The sequence below is a fragment of the Capricornis sumatraensis genome, chromosome 20, assembly GCF_032405125.1.
Source record: "Capricornis sumatraensis isolate serow.1 chromosome 20, serow.2, whole genome shotgun sequence".
Lineage (NCBI taxonomy): Eukaryota > Metazoa > Chordata > Mammalia > Artiodactyla > Bovidae > Capricornis > Capricornis sumatraensis.
In genome coordinates, this window is record NC_091088.1 from 32100307 (window position 1) to 32119812 (window position 19506).

A 19506-nucleotide genomic window follows, 5' to 3' on the forward strand; every position below is an offset into this window, starting at 1 on the left:
AGAAAATAAAAAAGGGAGTTAAACAGCAATACCACTACTAATGATTTTGATACGCTGTTGCAACTGCTATTACAAACACTGATTTCACCTGTACTCATGTAATATTGAGCTGTATCAGTGCAAATAATAAAGCATTGATTACAGTGACTTGTGTTGCCGGGGGAGGGGTATTATTTCCACATCTTCTAAATGATGCCTATCCCTAAACCCTTAGGTCATATACTCACTACAACAAATCTGTCCTATAAAACATTTTCAAAGGCAAAATATGATGTGAACATGAAGGTGCATCAAGTTTACATGATCCTTTAAATTCAATTACATATTACTGGCCTATAAAGACAAAACAGTTTCAGATAATCATCTCTCATGTTGCACAGGGCCATATTTTTTCAGTATTTCTGGGACTAGAGTTTGTACATCCTAAATTTAGCTATTATCACAAACAATAATGCTCATTTTCTATAATTATTCAAAAAAAATTTTTTAAAGCAGAAAACAGCCTGTCTTTGCAGTTGAATGATAATTTAGCTAATGTCTCTCAGAGAAGCAACAGCAATTACTACTACTATCTAAACCACTTTTCAGTAACTGTCTCAGAGTGACAGAAAGCCCAAGTGGAACAAGTATCTAATCAGGAGTGGTGATGCATGTCCCTTCACTGTGCCCTCTCTCACAGATGTACTGAGAAAAGTCTAAGAAGGCCTACGCTGCAAACTTCTGGTTAAATGTTTGATAAACACTTTGTAAACTTATCTCTCATGTGATTTCAGTCTCCAGCAATGCAGGTGGCCTGAGGAAAGGAATGGGACCAAGGCTAATGTTTTTCAAGTTTTATCTGGTATATAACAAACAATAGCAGGAATATCTTAGAGGAGCACTTGGTATAAAGGGGAAAACAACTGCTTTTTCTTAAAGCCTCTATATGTATCTGCAGGCTACTGGGAAGGAGGGGAAGATCAATGGACAGAAGAGTATTTACTTGTCAAATACATCCTACAAAATTGGGGGGGGAGGGGCACAAGGGCTTGAAGACTCAGTAGGAACCAAAATAAAATTTAAATGCTGGATTTAAATTTAAAGTAAAATTATGTCAATTCAATTGATCTGTGATATTCTCTCATTTGCTGTTAAGTAAAACGAGAACCTCCTGTTTCTATTAAGCTCTGTACTGGTACCCTAGTGATACAGTTTTCATAATACTGAAATTTTTTTTTTAATTGTCCTGCCTCCTTGCTCTTTCAAGTTTTATACTTAATACCTACATGATGCTAAAAGATAAAATAAATTTTATGGAAGTATGACTTTCTCAAGAGAGTCAGGATTCCAAGTTTGACAATTTCTCTAGTTGAACATCATCAAAAGAATGTCTATTATGCAGAAATAGAATCAGAGATGGTAGGAAACTAACATAGTTATGGGGGGCGGGGATTGGGAATGACATACACACACTACTATGTACAAAACAGATAACTAAATAAGAACCTACTGTACAGCACAGGACGCTCTACTCAACACCCTGTAACGGCATGTATGGGAACAGAATCTAAGAGAGTGAATATGGGTACGTGTAACACTCACTTTGCTGTACACCCAAAACACAAATCAACAAAAAAATTTTAATGTTGATTATTAAGATAAAGAAATGGTCATATCTTACCTGTCCATGCCATGCATAGTGCAAAATTATAGCTGAGTTAGGGTGGTTTCCAAGGAAAATTGGCATCAGAGTGGAGATGAGTTCATGGCGTAAGGTGTGCCAGGAGGTGTTGATTTGTAATAAGGCCAATACCAGCATGTCTGGACAGTGTTTGATAGGGAAGCTGAAGAGCTGTTTGACTTGCTCATATTGCCCTACCTCTGCAAGCCTTAGCAGAGATTCAATCAAATCCAAGCTCTTCCTAACAAGAATGGAAATAAGATAATCTGTCAGTGAAAATCTAAGGACACAAAATCCATTTTCCAAATAAATGATACCAGCTATCAAGACAAAACCAAGTTGCTGTCATCTTTTAGTATTTGAAAAATATTTAAATTGGTGCTGATTCATCTCAAATATATAATGCTGGCATGCTTTCAAACTAACTTTAAAAGCCATCCAAATTAACAAAATAAGTGATGAAGGCGCAGATGTGACTGACCATTTGCATAACCATGGACCTCCTCACCATGAAAATCTTTTTGTGATTCGAGTGAAAAAAACAGTATCAGAGTTTAGAAACAGTCAAAAATTCAGTAAAACATAAACACAAGAAACATTCTACATAAAAATACAGCCTGACTCACACAACACTGCAAATCAACTATATTTCAATTTAAAAAGAAAACCCAGCTGTAACACTTACTTTGGTAACACAGTTTTAACTTATGTGCCCCTCTTGATGTCATACAAGTCCAGAAGTGAACAATACCTCCTATGAATTATTCTTGCCCTAAGAAGCTAAATGTGCTTGGCTTCAGTCAAGCCTCAAATCTTACTAATCCTAGTCCATAAAAACTATGGAATAGAGATCAAATTAAACACCATGAGGAAATAGATACCCTATACCATAGGGAAGACTATAGGATGCTACTTTTCCATTAAATCAATGGTGAAGAATTATATTTTTAAAAATGGAGGAAGAAGACTTATAGAATGAAAGAAACTATGTACGTAGACCTTGTTTGGACTCCCAATCATACAAACTGTTACAAACCATTTTTGAGACAATTAGGGAAACCTGAATATACAGGTGTATCAAGGAGTTATTAAATGTATAATGACATTTCAGTTTTATAAATTGGAAAGAGGTCTTTATCTGTTAAAATAAAATGAAGAAACACTGCTATACACATTAGTCTTAACAGGAGGAAAAAAAAAACAAACCAACCCAGTAGATCCAACATTGGCTACACCTGAACATCTGGGGAAACGATACACTTTAGAACAGACCACTGCTTGGGTCATTCTTTCAGAACAGGTATCAGCAAACAACATTCGCAGGCCCAATCTCACACTGCCTAATTTTTATAAATACTGTTTTGCTGGAATAGAGCCACACCCACATTTATACTGTGCTACAATTTAAGAGTTAAGTAGTTGCACAGAGACCATCTCGCCTACAAAGCCAGATGTTAAACCCTTTACAGGCAGTTTACCATCCTTTGTTTTATAAGACGATGTCAACAGGGCTTTGTGCGTGCATGCATGCTAAGTCGCTTCACTTGTGTCTGACTCTGTGTGACCCTATGGACTGTAGCCTGCCAGGGTCCTCTATCCATGGGGATTCTCCAGGCAAGAATACTGGAGTGGATTGCCATTTCCTACTCCAGGGGATCTTCCCAACCCAGGGACTGAACCCGCATCTCTTAAGTCTCCTGCATTCTCAGGAGGGTTTTTTACTACTGGTGCCACCTGGCAAGCCCAATAGGGCTTTATACTGTCCTAAAACTAACAGCCACAACACATCCTCCTCTCTCCCCTCTCCCCCCAGACACTATCTGTTCATGTTGGGAAAGTGTCCCAGTAGAGTATGGTTGGAAAAAATGGAAAAAACATTATAAAGTAGATGTCTTTGAGGACCAAAACAGCCCATGCCCACTCCCTATAGCCATGAGTGTATTGTAATAGTAATGCACACCCATCCCTCAGAAAGGAATGACTTAAGTTTCAGGAGAAACCAACTCAGCCAATCAGATTCTCCCTCAGAAATTTGGAATTGAAACACAAAGAAAATAGATAATTAACTTAAAGTTTGAGATTTCATGAGTTGGCCACTTTGAGCCACTTACAAAAGCAAGCAAGCAAAATCTACAGAGAAAAGGAAGGGATTTAACCCTAACAGAGAAATGCAAATCTCCTTCCAACGTGTCTGATAGTTTCAGAAAATATACAATGGCAGATATTACAAGAAGAAAGATGTATCTAGTGATAAGGGGACTAAATAGAGATTTTTTCACCCAAGAACATCCTACTATATAAAATTTAGGGTAAGCAGGCTTGCTAAAAGTACTATTTCATTTAAATCTTTAACTACGTAGTTGGCTAACTATTAATCATATTTCAAAAAAGTAGAAGTGATCCTTTCAAGAAAAGCTAGATGAAGAGTGTTTACCATGTGGCAATTTCTCGATTGTCATCCTCTGGTGGTGCTTTCAGAATATCAGTGGCAACAGTATGACAGGGATAGTCGGCAAAACAGAAGATCTCTGGATTTATAAGGGAATGCTGAATGAAGGAGAGCTGGAAAAAGAGAAAAAAGTCCTTACTACCATAAATGGCTGTGGATGTTAAAAAACTGAAACATTTTAACAAGGCTAATTTCAATCTTAAGGTTATCAGAAATTTCCCTTTAAAATCTTAATTATTTGATCTTTTAAAACCACAGGTAATTCAGACAAAATAAGGTGCATGACGACCCTGGAGACAAACATCCTTAAAATACTGGGAAAACCGATTGATTGCTACACTTCAGCTGAGTCTGATATTAAACTATAATAATGTTTCTTCAAAATTAACAGGAGTCTCTGCTTTTCTGAGCAATGCAAAACAAATTCTACTTTAAAACAATATTTTAATCAAACGATAGATGTCACTATGTTAGCTGTTATTTTGTGTCTCTTCTATAGCTAAACACTATTCACTTACCTGGCCTTCTGCATGTTTCCAAGGTCTGTATATGAGATCTACAGGGAACACTTCCATACCCAGACCCCTTTGAATGCCATAGACTACATTATGAAGTCCTTTACTGTCACGAATTTGAAACCCAGGATGGTCCAGTTCATAAGTTACTTCCTTGAAATTCAAACTCGGGTTCTAAAAAAGAAAAGCACTTCAAAATTTAAAGAACAAAAGTGCACATATTTTGACTGCTTTATCCAAAGAGTCACATTAAATCTTTAGCTCAATTAAGATGGTCTAATTATAGATACAAAATCATCTAAATCTTTCTGGCATTACCAAAAAGTCTTACAAGAGGTATATTCTTTTCAAAAATTTTTTTTATTTTTATTTTGGCTGTGCTGAGTCTTCATTGCACCACATGGGCTTAGCTGCCCCGCGGCATATGGGATCTTAGTTTAGTGACCATGGATCGAATCTGTATCTCCAGCACTGCAAGGCAGATTCTTAACCACCAGGGGAGTCTCAGAAAAGCAAATTCTTAATATTAAAAATAAACCAACTCTACTAGTAAGTAACTCCAATCTTTCAGCAAGCAACTCCAACCTTTCAGCTCATGATATACTTCTGAATACATCTGAGGACATAATGGGGAAATCTCTCTTCCTCTACTTAGTGCAATGAACACACCCATCCCAATAATGCCTCTTCTTTACAGTAAGATTTCATTACTTTGGAACAAAGTGGCAAAGATAAATCAATTATCCCAAATGTCAATCTTAAAGAGCTTCCCTAAAAGTATCTCAATGTATGCATTAGGAAAAATGATCTAAATTCTTTGTCAAAATGACTAAAAAATTCTATTCAAAAATGTTTTATGAGAAAGTATTCATAAAAGCATGATGAGATTCCTTAAAGAAACACAAAGCACAGGAAACAAGTTTATAGAAGATCATTTACCAAACACTCTGCACCAAGCAATAAGAACATTTTGTGCTTGGGACTTCTCTGGTGTCCCAAGTGGGTGCCCCAGTGGTTAAGACTCTGAGCTCCCAATGTCATGGCACAAGTTGGATCCCTGGGTGGGGGACTAAGATCCTGCATGCCACATTGTGTGGCCAAAATGGAAAAAAAAAAAAAAAAAGAATATTTTGTGCTTGAAAGGGAAAAGAAAAGGATGTGCATACTTCAAAATTAAATCTCCAACCAAAGCATCATATCCAGTTTAGTTTTGCTTTAAGGTGACTTCTCTGAAGACTTCTCTGAACACTTGCTTTGTATACAGTACAAAGAGTAAACTTCAGTTGGGATATTCACTCTAAGGCAACAACAGCATTCAGAGTTGAGATTTTTTTCTACAGTTGGTTTCAAGGACTGAATGTGACAGAACAGAATCATAAATATACTATTAAATAGCATTCCTAGAAAGAGGTTAAGTTTGGGAAGTCCACAGGTGTACCCCTATGGTTTCCTCCTTCCATCTTGGGTAGTCAACAAAAACAAATAAATTATTAACCCTATGTGTGTCTGAAATTGTCCTCTGCTCCCTGTCTACGAAAAAATGTACAGAAACTCAAATATATGAGAAGAAAAAGGAAGAGGAAAGTATTACTAATTCAACTATTCAAATCCACACTGAAGGTATTTAATTTATAGCCTTTGCACTCTGAAATCAAAACAACATAGGTTCAGATAACATGGAACACTGTCCTTGTCTACAATTAAAAAGAGAGTATTGTCAATAAGGCAATAAACTACTGCGATGAAACAGAGAGAAAAGCATGTTTTCATTTTATAGACAACCACAGGTTAAGAACAAATAACTGGTTATCCATAAGTGATAAAACTGTGATTTTATTTTGCTTTTCTTTCTTTTCACTTTCCAAATTTTCTGCTATGATCAAGTTATTTTTTTAATAGGTTTGAACACCATAAACCCATTTACTATTAAGAAAAATAAAAGGAAACCCCTTTGACATTAAGGTCATACAGAGAATGGTACGATTCCTTGTTATTCAGTTCTGCCTCTAAGTACATATGTAGAAAACTAAAACTGAAATATGGAATAAATGACCTGACACCTTACCAAGAATGTAATGTGTGTGTGTGTGTAGTCATTAGCCTTATATGTAGTTTCTTGACATTTTATGAACAAGCCTGGAATATTACATCTTGATCTTGACTCCACACTCCCTTTTAATAACTAGAAGTTTCACCCTTTTATTTAACATTTCAACATCTTAGGAGAGGTACTTTTTATTTTAGGAGAAGTACTTTTTATTTGGGAGCCAATTATTTAGTTATGGATATTCTAGAAGTGGAACTAGTACGAGATGTATTGATTTTTATTATTCCTACCCACCATAAACAAAGTTGGCAGGGTTTTTGTTACACCTTCCAGAAAACATTCAGACTTTATCCTCAATAATTCTTCATATAATCATTACTTTGTAACAAATTCATCCTTCCCCAAAAACCACACAGTAACCACTAGCAAATCATCTCATCAGTGTGATTCAGAACTGCATAGCAACAATTTATTATGAACAAAGCTAGAGTTTGACTATGCGCTATTTCCAGTACATAATTATTTCTGATGTTTCATTACATTTAAGCCAATGAAGTCAGAAATTACAGAACAGTGCAGCCCTCATTCAGCTAGGCACTTTACTCATTAAAATTTTCATTCTCTGGGCTATACCTTGCTAACATCATAAATATACAACATTACATGCACTCACCAGTTCTTTGAGAACATCGATCAAGACTTCTACATTCCATGTGTGTGCCTGTGCTCCATCACTTTTATCTTTTCCATCACTCCAGATTCCACTGCCAGGAGCAGAGATACTCTGTAAGAGTAAAAAATGAATTAAACAAAGCCAACTACTGCATGTGTTCAGCTCAGATTGATAGAACAATCATACTGACTTAATAAAATAAAAAGGGTAGGACATTAATTCACTTTGTAAAATAGTTGATTGACACACTTACCTGTAATGGAATTCCGTCTGTTAATCCTGAATGAGTTCGAGCCATCATTCCTAAAACTCTTGCAACCTGGGCAGCTGTGACCTCCCGAACACCAAACTGCATGATTATATTGCGACATTCTTCAATACTGAAACAAAAATTTAACTTCAGAAAAATAGCACCCTCAACACCAAAGTTAAGATAAACACTCATCTGAGTCTTTGAGTGAAATCACTAGTTTTACTAACATAGAGTAATACACTTCATTTCTTCTTACTTTTACACAGCAAGTAATGGAAAAAATGCCCAGTTAAGAAAAAAGTTTAAAATACTGATGAAAGAAGGAACTATGAATTAAGAGTAGTATCTTTCAAAAAGAAACAAAATTATCCTCCTCAATCTTTGAATAACAGTATTTTAAAGAGTAACTTGATTTATACCAATCAAGGGTTATTCTGATATGTACAAAGCCTTGAAAATGTACTTTTTTTCACTTTGCACCAACAGAAGTTTTATGCCAGGCACATACATACACATAAGAAATACACTTTCAAACGTTAAGTGGAAATGTGATTTACATGAGTTTTAAAAATATTAAATGTTACACTTACAGTCAAACTAAAGCACATAAACGCCCTTAATAATATATTCTCAGAAGAAACATTAATGATCCACTGTTTAACAGTCTAAGTGCTACCATTAGGGTAAGCAATTTCCTCTGATGCCCCTGGCAGGTGGGGAAAATATTTGAGAGGCAGGGTATGAAAGGCCAGAAAAGGAAGACTGTAAAAATCAAGGCACAGTGAGGAAATTGAGGGTAGGAGCAGGCAGGAGCAAATCAGGCATGCTGGATGGGACACAGTCCCATTAACACTTGCTGCAATGCCCTTTCTCTCTCAAAAGCTAAAAATGCCTAACATGCCAACTAGGCTAGGAACCCCTGAATCATAAATGTGAGCAATTAGGGGGGTGGAGAAGTAGAAATTTAGCCACCAAAACACTAATAGGTGGCAGCAAAACTAATATGTGGAAGATTGAATTTAGAAGCAAAATTCTTGAGAGGCAAAGAAAACACATCAAGGAATCATCAGGAACTTGCTTTAAAAAATGACATTGTACTTGTCCTAAGAGTAATCAGAGGTTTAAAATGCCTTACTACCAACCTTGCACAAAAGCCATAGCCCACTTCTTGCATAAAATCAGCCAAAGAGCTCTCCATCATGGTTTTAGCTACCCCTCCGGAATCAGGCAGGATTCTGTCCATTAGAATGTCCCGTTTTTCAGGGTATAAAAGTGGTGCAAGCACCACCGGACAGCGTTCCTGGGGAAAATCTGAAAAAGGAAGAAGATAATTATAACTGTTACATTGATTAAAAACGAACTGTCCTCTTTTACTCTTTAAAAGTCCCTCAAACCTGAGTCTTTGACAAGTTCATACTCAAAGCAAAGTTTATTCAGTTTTTTCCAACCCGGCTAGCCCAGTCCAAACTATGACTTCAACACCAATTCTAAAATTTGAATGTTCCTTTGTCATATATAACTGTCGTGAGTATATTTTTAATTCTTTTAGATCCCATTATCTATTGACCAAGTCACACCCTATCAGTTCAGTTCAGTTCAGTCGTGTCCGATGCTTTGCGACCCCATGAACTGCAGCACGCAATTCACCAACTCCTGGAGTCCACCCAAACCCATGTCCATTGAGTCGGTGATGCCATCCAACCATCTCATCCTCTGTTATCCTCTTCTCTTGACCTCAATCTTTCCCAGCATCAGGGTCTTTTCCAATGAGTCAATTCTTTGCATCAGGTGGCCAAAGTATCGGAGTTTCAGCTTCAAAATCAGTCCTTCCAATGAACACCCAGGATTGATCTCCTTTAGGATGGACTGGTTGGATCTCCTTGCAGTCCAAGGGACTCTCAAGAGTCTTCTCCAACACCACAATTCAAAAGCATCAATTCTTTGCACTCAGCTTTCTTCACAGTCCAACTCTCACATCCAGACGTGACTACTGGAAAAACCATAGCCTTGACTAAACGGACCTTTGTTGGCAAAGTAATGTCTCTGCTTTTCAATATGCTGTCTAGGTTGGTCATAAGTTTCCTTCCAAGGAGTAAACATCTTTTAATTTCATGGCTGCAATCACCATCTGCAGTGATTTTGGAGCCCAGAAAACTGTCAGCCACTGTTTTCCCATCTATTTGCCATGAAGTGATAGGACTGGATGCCATGATCTTAGTTTTCTGAATGTTGAGTTTTAAGCCAACTTTTTCACTCTCCTCTTTCACTTTCATCAAGAGGCTCCTTAGTTCTTCTTCACTTTCTGCCGTAAGGGTGGTGTCATCTGCATATCTGAGGTTATTGATATTTCTCTCAGCAATCTTGATTCCAGCCTGTGCTTCCATAAGCGCAGTGTTTTCTCATGATGTACTCTGCATATAAGTTAAATAAGCAGGGTGACAATATACAGCCTTGATGTACTCCTTTTCCTATTTGGAACCAGTCTGTTGTTCCTATATATCACTATATACTTCACACCCTATATATCACTCTAAAATGTCACACAGAGCTATCAATTCCCATGCAAGGAAGGCATCAGAAACAACTGGTACATCCATGTCTCTTCATTTCACTGACAAGTGGAAAACTTCCTATTACTGAGAAAGTTAATGCAGTTTAAAATTATATAAATTTTAATATAAATTATATAAACGTTAAGAAAACAATAATAACAGTAAAAATGGATAGTGGCTAGTCCACTATAAGATTTGTTTTAAAGATCTCTGAAAGGAAGATGGCAACAACAGAACCAGGAGTTATCTGAGCACAATGCCAGCAGCCAAAGAGCCAAAGTGGGTATATCAAGAGTGATCAATTTCTTTCAAACCAAAAAGAACATGCCACAATACCGCAGTCTCTGTCTCCCATTAAAGGGAAAAATCTGACCACATGGAAATACACCAAGCCCAAACTGAGGTGGCACTTAGACAACAAGATTGTCGGTGAAGTACTCTTCACATTATACTATTTCTATAACAAGGCTTTTATCACTTTTGTATATTAAATTATAAAATACTCTCTTCCTTCTCAAAGATTATCAACTTAACAGAAAGGTAAATCACTGTCTTCATTTGTATTCTAAAATCCCTTTGCCATGTGTGTTCATCCAAAAAAACCATCTTTTGTATCATCTTTTATAGGCTACAGACAGTCTTTTTACCTCTGCGCAGCGTCTTAAGAAAGGCGTCTATCTGTTCCTGTCCAACTCCAAAGGCTCCCTTCTGCCCAAAGAGGAGATGGGACAGGAGGAGGTGTAGGACCTCTATTGCTATATCTTGGAAGCCACCTTCCTGATTTCCACTGACGTCTGCGTCAATGTAAGAACGCAGAAGATCTGGAAGCTTCTGTTTGATAAACTGGGCAGCTAGAAGGGAAGTAAACAAACAAACAAAAGTTATTTTTGCACCACAACAGGTCAGAAGTCACATACCATCAAAATGTAGATAGATGACCATCGTTCTCATTCACCAACTCACCCTTCACCCTCTGTGTTTTCACAGCTCTAGCTGGCAGACATAAAACAAAAGACCAATTGCCAAGGGTTTGGTGAGGGGGTAGAGAATTTCTGAACAGGTACAGAGCTTGAGTTTTTCAGAACAAAGAAGTTCCAGACATCCACTACATAACAATGTGAACAGTTAACCCTACTGAATTATACATTTGAAAATGGTTATGAAGGCAAATTTTAATGTGTTTTTACTATACACACAAAGGAGATCAAACAAAAATAATCATACTCTCTAAACTATGGAAATTCAAGATTCAGAAATCCACAGATTTTAAAGACTCTAACCTCACTACAGGAAAGAAGAACTTACCAAAACCTCTGAGATCTGTGCTGGAAGAATTCAAGAGGGCAAGGCCAAAAATTACCTGAAACAAGAAGGGTCAGATTGACCAAAGAGTACAAATAGTTGTTTTATTGCTAATTCTGCATATCTCTTTTCTTAAATCACTTACCTCTTGTACTTTGCTTAACTTGAGAACTTTACTCAGCTGGGCAAATAAGTGGGGTGCAGGCTTTAAACTCTGAAACAAACCAAACTTTATTTTAAAATAGGAGCATACAATCTTCAGATCTATAAAAGCATCTGTTCACCCAATGATGGTGCTGCAGAGGAGTGACAAACTTGCAGTGAGGCTGGCAACAGTTGTGGAACTGTGTTCTGACAAGCTTAAGCCTTGATATGACCTGGTTTTATTAAGGTTCTAATTATTATCAAACTACCCTGACTTTGTTAGAAAGCTATAAAACCCCCCAAAGTAGGTATTTGAAGTTTTTAAATTAAAATATGATACGAGATCAAGGATTAAGGGTTTTTTACAACATCTAATAAGAAATTACATCTTAGGGCTACTAAAAGGAATACCAACCTTCTGATAGTGCAATGGATTATCAATGGCATAGGACAGCGTTGAGATAAAATTTGGCTTCGTAATCAGTGACGCACACTCCTGAATCAGAAACTGAGTCTTTAAAAATAAAAAATAAAATTTCATTAGCACTCAGTCATTATCTTGCATAAACAGAAGCAGTATTGCTCAGAATATTAAAGGGTAACCTGATACTGTATACTGTTCCTACATTATCAAAATCAGCTCTTTAAAAATCCCACTGAAAAAACAAAAAAATAAAAATAAAAAACAAACAACAAAAAAAAGCAAAGCAAAAAAAAATCCCACTGAAACTACCAAAGTCTATTAACAATAAGTGTTAACCAAAACCTCTGCAGGAGAGAGTCCATTGACAAGGTCACCATAATATCATGACAAACTGCTCCCAGATTAAGAATCAAGCCATAGAACTCGATCTAGGACAAGAGATCTTCTTTCTGCGGACTGCCCTACAGTCCCGCTTCCTTCAAGCAGGTCTCATTTCCAGTTCTCTAAGCCTGAATTGTGTAGCTATAATGGTCTGCTGGTGCTGCTGCTGCTAAGTCGCCTCAGTCGTGTCCGACTCTGGGTGACCCCAGAGACGGAAGCCCACCAGGCTCCCCCGTCCCTGAGATTCTCCAGGCAAGAACTGGAGTGGGCTGCCATTTCCTTCTCCAATGCATGAGAGGGAAAAGTGAAAGTGAAGTCGCTCAGTCATGTCTGACTCCTTGCGACCCCATGGACTGCAGCCTACAAGGCTCCTCCGTCCATGGGATTTTCCAGGCAAGAGTACTGGAGTGGGTTGCCATTGCCTTCTTCAGCCAGGCAAGAGAAGAGAAGGACAAGGAAAGGAGAAGTCCCTCTATCTTTAAGCCATTCAGCTAAGATTATTTCTGGATCCTATTTGTATGTGTGATCTGCTATGCAACTATGCCCAAAATGCAACTCAGGGAACAATTGGATCTAAGCAAATATATACTGTGTAAGCCCCAAATACCTGATGAAAATCTTTGCCACTGCTTTTACCATCGCCACTGAAATCCACATGCGAAAATAGGCAGCGTAACAAATGCCTGTCTGCCTCAGGACCGTGCCGATTCACAATCTAAAAAGACCAAAAATACGAGTTTGTAGTCAAAACTGAGTGATTTTTTTTTTTAATTCACCTCTAGGACAACATCCCAAATTACATAACTGTTCATTCTGGAATAAGAGTTCTAGGAATTGAGATGGAGGTGCCAATATTTTGTGATTACGTATTTTTAAAATGCTTCCTACAGGCACTAGCAAGAAGGAAAGAAAAACAGAAACTATCAGGAATTAGCCCCACCTAATTGTGTACATTGATTCCCCTCTACACCAAAAATATCAAACAGCACAAATGACACACTGAAGTTGTAAGGCAACAATTTTATAACAAACTGCACTCGTGGGAGCCTCACTTTTTCTGTCCATTGTTGTTTTTACCCTAAAGAGTATAACCTGAAATCTAACACAACTGCAACTTTTATAATAATAGCCCACAGGGAACAGCCCTAAAGGAACTGATCTGATTATTAGTACTAGCCCTGAGCTTCTGGCTGTTGCTGAAATTTACCAACGCTATTCCCTCTAACTAAAAAAACTCCAGGTATCTAAAAATGGTTTGTCTTCTCACCTCCTTTAGGTTTCTGCTCTAAAGTCACTTCATCAGTGAGAGATTTCCTAATTACCCTCCCTAAAATAGCAATATGACCTGCCATCATCACCCCTCACCCTGCTTTACTTCTCTCCATGGTACTTACAATCACCAGATAATTTTCTATCTTCTACGGCTCACTAGACTATAAGTGAGAACTGGGAATTTATGTGTCTGTGCTCATGTCATATCTAGTCAAGAAAAGATCTTCAGTTCAGTTCAGTCACTCAGTCATGTCCGACTCTTTGCGACCCCATGAATCACAGCACACCAGGCCTCCCTCTCCATCACCAACTCCCAGAGTTCACTCAGACTCACGTCCACCGAGTCGGTGATACCATCCAGCCATCTAATCCTCTGCTGTCCCCTTCTCCTCCTGCCCCCAATCCCTCCCAGCATCAGAGTCTTTTCCAATGAGTCAACTCTTTGAATGAGGTGGCCAAAGTACTGGAGTTTCAGCTTTAGCATCACTCCTTCCAAAGAACACCCAGGACTAATCTCCTTTAGAATGGACTGGTTGGATCTCCTTGCAGTCCAAGTGGACTCTCAAGAGTCTTCTCCAGCACCACAGTTTAAAAGCATCAATTCTTCCGCACTCAGCTTTCTTCACAGTCCAACTCTCACATCCATACATGACCACTGGAAAAACCAGTCTTGACTAGACGGACCTTTGTTGGCAATAATGTCTCTGCTTTTGAATATGCTATCTAGGTTGGTCATAACTATCCTTCCAAAGAGTAAGCATCTTTTATTTTCATGGCTGTGATCACCATCTGCAGTGATTATATAAAAAATAAAGTCTGACACTGTTTCCACCGTTTCCCCATCTACTTCCCATGAAGTGATGGGACCAGATGCCATGATCTTTGTTTTCTGAATGTTGAGCTTTAAGCCAACTTTTTCACTCTCCTCTTTCACTTTCATCAAGAGGCTTTTTAGTTCCTCTTCACTTTCTGCCATAAGGGTGGTGTCATCTGCATATCTGAGGTTATTGAAAAGAGCTTAGCACAATGTATATGTAGAGTAATAATCTGTCTATTAAACAGCACATTAACAGACTCCATGAACCAAAAGATTTGTTCTGGGTTTTTAGTGTATTATCTGTATGAATGCTTCGGATTACTTTATAAAAAACAGTGCACCTATTCAAACAGTTTAACATATTGAAAAGAACATGAAAAATTTTTGCAGGAGACATAAAAGATTACTTTTAACACAAAAGACATTAATTTAAGGACAAAACTGTCAAACTCCTAAGTAAAAGATGGTGGAACTAAGACTACTTTTTTCCTATTCTAGCCTCTCATATTAAAAAAAAAAAAAACCTTCAGTGACTTCCTTGGCCATCCAGTGGTTTAAGAATCTGCCTACCAATGCAGGGGACATAAGCTCAATACCTGGTCCCAGAAGATCCCACACGTCATGGAGCAACTGATACCATGTGCCCCAGCTACTGAAGCCTGTGCACCTAGAGCTTGTGCTCTGCAACAAGAGAAGTACCACAGTGGGAAGCCGGGACACTGCAACTGGAAAAATTCCATGCAGCAGCGAAGGCTCAAGGAAGGAAGGAGGAAATTTTTTTTTTTTTAATTTAAAATAGGGTCAAAGGACTTGGAAGCCAATAAGAATAAGCTTTCACTGGCCAAGAAGGATAATGGATGAATATCAAGAATCCTTTCAATGGATTCAAACACATCAAATATGTTAAAAAAATATGCAGATTTCTAATATTAAAAAATCATTCATTGGTCTTATTTTGGAGGCTAGGAAATAAGTCATTTTGAAAACTAGCAAACAGAATCAAGCCCTTCCTCTATATAAATCATACTTCAGGCAACCAGATAATTACAGGTGGTAAGGGCAAGTTTCCATTTACAGAATTATTTCAACTAATAAAAAATGCTAACAATTAGAATGTTACCACTTTGCAATCCTTAATAATCAATGAAATCCAGTCAATGAACAATGCCTGACAATCACAAAAATAGAGACTAGACATTATGAACCTCCTAATTAAATATACACTGCCACCCATAAAATTGTCCTAAGGGAGGAAAAAAACTTAATCTGATTAAGTTCCCAAATTTAATTATCAATTTATAGGAAAGTAAAGAACATGTAAAATATCACCCCGGGAATGTAATCAGCAATATTCAGACAGTGGGTAACTACAGGACAATCTGATTTAACAAAATAACTGCAGGGGGTGGGAAGAGAAGGATTAACCATAGATTTTAAAAGAGATTTAATAAAAATGCAACAAACTATGGGGGGGCAGTCCTGACTCAAGTCAACAGTTTTTACATTTTTTTAAATGAGGCAACTGAAAAAATGCTAATGTTAACTGGATATTTGATGCTTAAGAACTATTCTGCCGGGGGGGAAGTGTTTGGAGGAGGATTGGGATTTGAGAGTAGCAGGTGCAAACTATTGTACAGAATGGATAAACACATCCTACTGGATAAACATCCTATTCTACAACACAGAGAATTATATTCAGTATCCTGTAATAAAACAATAATGGAAAAGAATACAAAAAATAATATACATACACATAACTGAATCACTCTGCTGTACACCAGAAATTAACCAACACTGTAAATCAACTATACTCTAATAACATTAAAAAAAAAAAAAACTTACTTAGCTTTTTAAAAAAAGATGTGATAATGGTATTGAGATTAGGTTTATGGTAAATGAAACCAGATGACAGATTCATGGGGGTTCTATTATACCTACTCATGTGTGATTGAGATCATCTTTAATAAAATCTTAAAACTGTATTATTACATTTTATAAATGAAATAATTGAAATTTTAATAAAATTTTTAAATTTATTGAGACTATCATTTAAAGAACAGTATAAAATGTTTTTATAATAAAAATACTTTTAATGCAAACCAAAAATTACTCAAGTATTAAAAAGCTGAGTAGGAAAATCAGGCTTGATTTTATTTTTCTATATTTTACTCATATAGTACCTTTTTAAATATTTACTAATTTATTTGGCAGCACCGGGTCTTAGCAGCAGCATGAGGGATCTTTGATCTTTAGTTGTAGCATGTTGGAGCTAGTTCCCTGACCAGGAATCGAACCAGGACCCCTGCGTTGGGAGTGTGGAGTCTTAGCCAATGGACCACCAGCAAAGTCCTCATATCTTTTTAATAATGACAACAAATATTTTCAAAGAAAATAACAACTATAGGAGTTACTCTCTAAGGGACATTGTAAAATCCTGACTAAGGGGGCAAATTAAATTCTCAAGTTGCTTTTTCACCTATAGCATAGTAATACTAGCCAGCTCATTCACGTTTACAGATTTCATACATCTAAAGAAAATCTGATAAATATTCCTTCTTCCTACTTGTCAGCAGAAGAAAACAAACGGAACACAATTCCAGTCAACCTATTTAAGCCACAACAAGTGAAAAGTCTTAGTCACTCAGTTGTGTCCAACTCTCTGTGACCCCATGGACTATACAGCCCACCAGGCTCCTCAGTTCATGGAATTCTCCAGGCAAGAATACTGGAGAAGATCCCTTCTCCAGGGGATCTTCCCAACCCAGGGACTGAACAAGGGTCTCCTGCATTGCAGACAGATTCTTTACTGTCTGAGCCACAAGGGAAGCCCCTAAATGTTTATAAAAATAAATACTAGGCAGCTAAGAACTGCAGTAAGCCTTTACCTATCACCAAAGGAAATCCAGAGTCAAGAACTAGAACCCTATTCCCATCCCAGTTCCAAATTTCTTACCATTCTCAAAGTAAAATAGGGGGGTTATCTGAAAGGTACCAGTGAGGCCACACTTGTCTTAAGAAAATCTGTACACACTGAAAACCTCAGCCCAAGGCTAACACCAAACATTCTAGCATCGACATTCAAAATTAATTATTAAATAATTTATTCCTTCTTTTATTTCAATTCAAATGCACTTGAACACTAAAGGTTAGGTATAGGAGATAGAGACTAAAGGACAGTCCCACACCTTGAGGTCTTCAGAGTAGAGAAGCCGATCAAACCAATTATAATATACTATTAAGCTGACCACATTGAGCCTTGCTGGGGGAAATCCAGGCAGTGCCACCATATTTCCCACTTCAAGGTAAAGTTGTAGGTACCCCTGCAATTGGCTCCTTCCGTGTTCGTCTAAGCTGAATCGTATTACCCAAGAACACATGGTCTTTCTGAGGCAGCCCTCATACAACAACACGGATACAAAGGCCAAGCCATCTGGGACCCCCAGGGGACCACTGTGATATCCATTCCAGCTTTCCCTGTGGAGCTGGCCAAGATTTTTACTGAGTTTCCACCACAGTTCTCCTAAATTACCATATGACCCAGCAATTCCATTCTTTGGTATATACTCTCAAAAATTTAAAATAAACATCCACCCAAAACGTGTAAATGAATGTTGACAGCCACAATATTTACAACAGCCAAAAGTGGAACCAAACCTAAATATCCAGATGCATGCTTCAACATGAATTAACCTTGAAAACTTACGCTAGTGAAAGAAGGCAGAAACAAAATGCCTCATATGGTATGATTCCATTTATATGAAATGTTCAGAAAGGCAAACCCATGGAGGCAAAGTAGGTTGGTGGTTGCCAATGGCTGGAGGTAGGGAGAAATGGAAAGCAACTGCTAATGGATTCAGGTGTTTCCTCTTGGGGTGATGTGAACATTCTCGAGTTAGATGGCAACAGCCAAACAACTTTATGAATATACTAAGAACTAGCAAATTTTACATTTTAAAAGGAGCAGTTTCATAGTTTGTGAAGTATATCTCACTTTTTTTAAGGCAGAAAAGAAAACGGGACCGACTAAAATGAAACAGACCACATTCCTAAGCTTTATAGAAAAATCAAAATCTGTGAATCCTAAAATGTGGAAAAAAGCAATGAAGTAAGATCTCCTCTATATATTAATCTGAAATCACTAGAAATAAGAGACAAAGTTATTTTTCATGCAGCATACCCACATAAATTTCCAATTTTCTTCACTGTATTCCTTTACTCATTTCCTTCATTCATTCCTTTAATGATGCTTGCTTTCTCACTAGTTTACTTACATGCTGTATTTCCTGCTGGCTGGCTCGGTAGTTTTTCTTGGTTAAATTGTCCACCAGGTAGCTGATTTGAGACAAGGCCAGCGAGAGCGAGTCAAGATTCATTGCTGGTTGGGGCGGAAGCAGGCGGCCGAGCCCGGCGCAAAATCACCATTATTCCCCTTTAGTCACCTCAGAGGCAGGTTACTGCTTTCTTTGTAATCAGCCTGTATCTGGTGTCTGTACAGTGTCTTCAGTTCTTTTTTACCAGGAGTCTTACTCTGTTCTGAAACATGGTACCTATTTAGAATAAAAAAAATTTAATTAGGTAATTTATTAGGATTAAAAGAGGTTAAATAACTCTCCATCTTAAGACCTGAAATACCACCAAGGACCTTTTAAAAAATTATGATGTCTCAACCGTTACTGATAAAAAGATGCCAAGTTTGAAAAATTAGGTAGGGGCAGTATAAAAAGAAAATACATCCATCCTCTTCAAAAAAGATTGTATTTTTAGCAAGATGTCCTATAACACGAGGCTTCTCCTTTAACAATTTCAATGATAATTTACACTACATCCTTCAGAAGCCACAAGAAAGTATTACCCTAAAATTAGGGCTCGTGGAAAGAAACATTCATCTGACATTCTCAATCCCTCTTCCCACACTGTCTACAACTTATTTACAGATTCCATTTATTCACCTTACTACTAATGTATTGCTTCAGAATCAGACAGTAGTTTGGTTTTAAAGCTGTATTTTAGGATATAT

The 19506-nt window shown here is 37.4% G+C and overlaps 1 protein-coding gene across 2 annotated transcripts in view; it reads right to left on the minus strand.

Moving 5' to 3' along the window:
* CNOT1 (CCR4-NOT transcription complex subunit 1) overlaps positions 1-18975 on the minus strand; it is a 56447-nt gene extending 37472 nt beyond the window's left edge. For both annotated transcript variants that reach the window (XM_068992683.1, XM_068992682.1), the window contains exons 1-12: positions 18761-18975; positions 13008-13115; positions 12011-12109; positions 11597-11665; positions 11455-11509; positions 10797-11000; positions 8740-8908; positions 7598-7724; positions 7345-7455; positions 4628-4798; positions 4095-4222; positions 1661-1901 (exon numbers count right to left, since the gene is read on the minus strand). In XM_068992683.1, coding sequence (XP_068848784.1) covers positions 1661-1901; positions 4095-4222; positions 4628-4798; positions 7345-7455; positions 7598-7724; positions 8740-8908; positions 10797-11000; positions 11455-11509; positions 11597-11665; positions 12011-12109; positions 13008-13115; positions 18761-18862 — 1584 coding nt within the window. In that variant the 5' untranslated portion in view covers positions 18863-18975. The remainder of the gene's footprint in view (positions 1-1660; positions 1902-4094; positions 4223-4627; positions 4799-7344; positions 7456-7597; positions 7725-8739; positions 8909-10796; positions 11001-11454; positions 11510-11596; positions 11666-12010; positions 12110-13007; positions 13116-18760) is intronic.
* Positions 18976-19506: the final 531 nt, after the last annotated feature.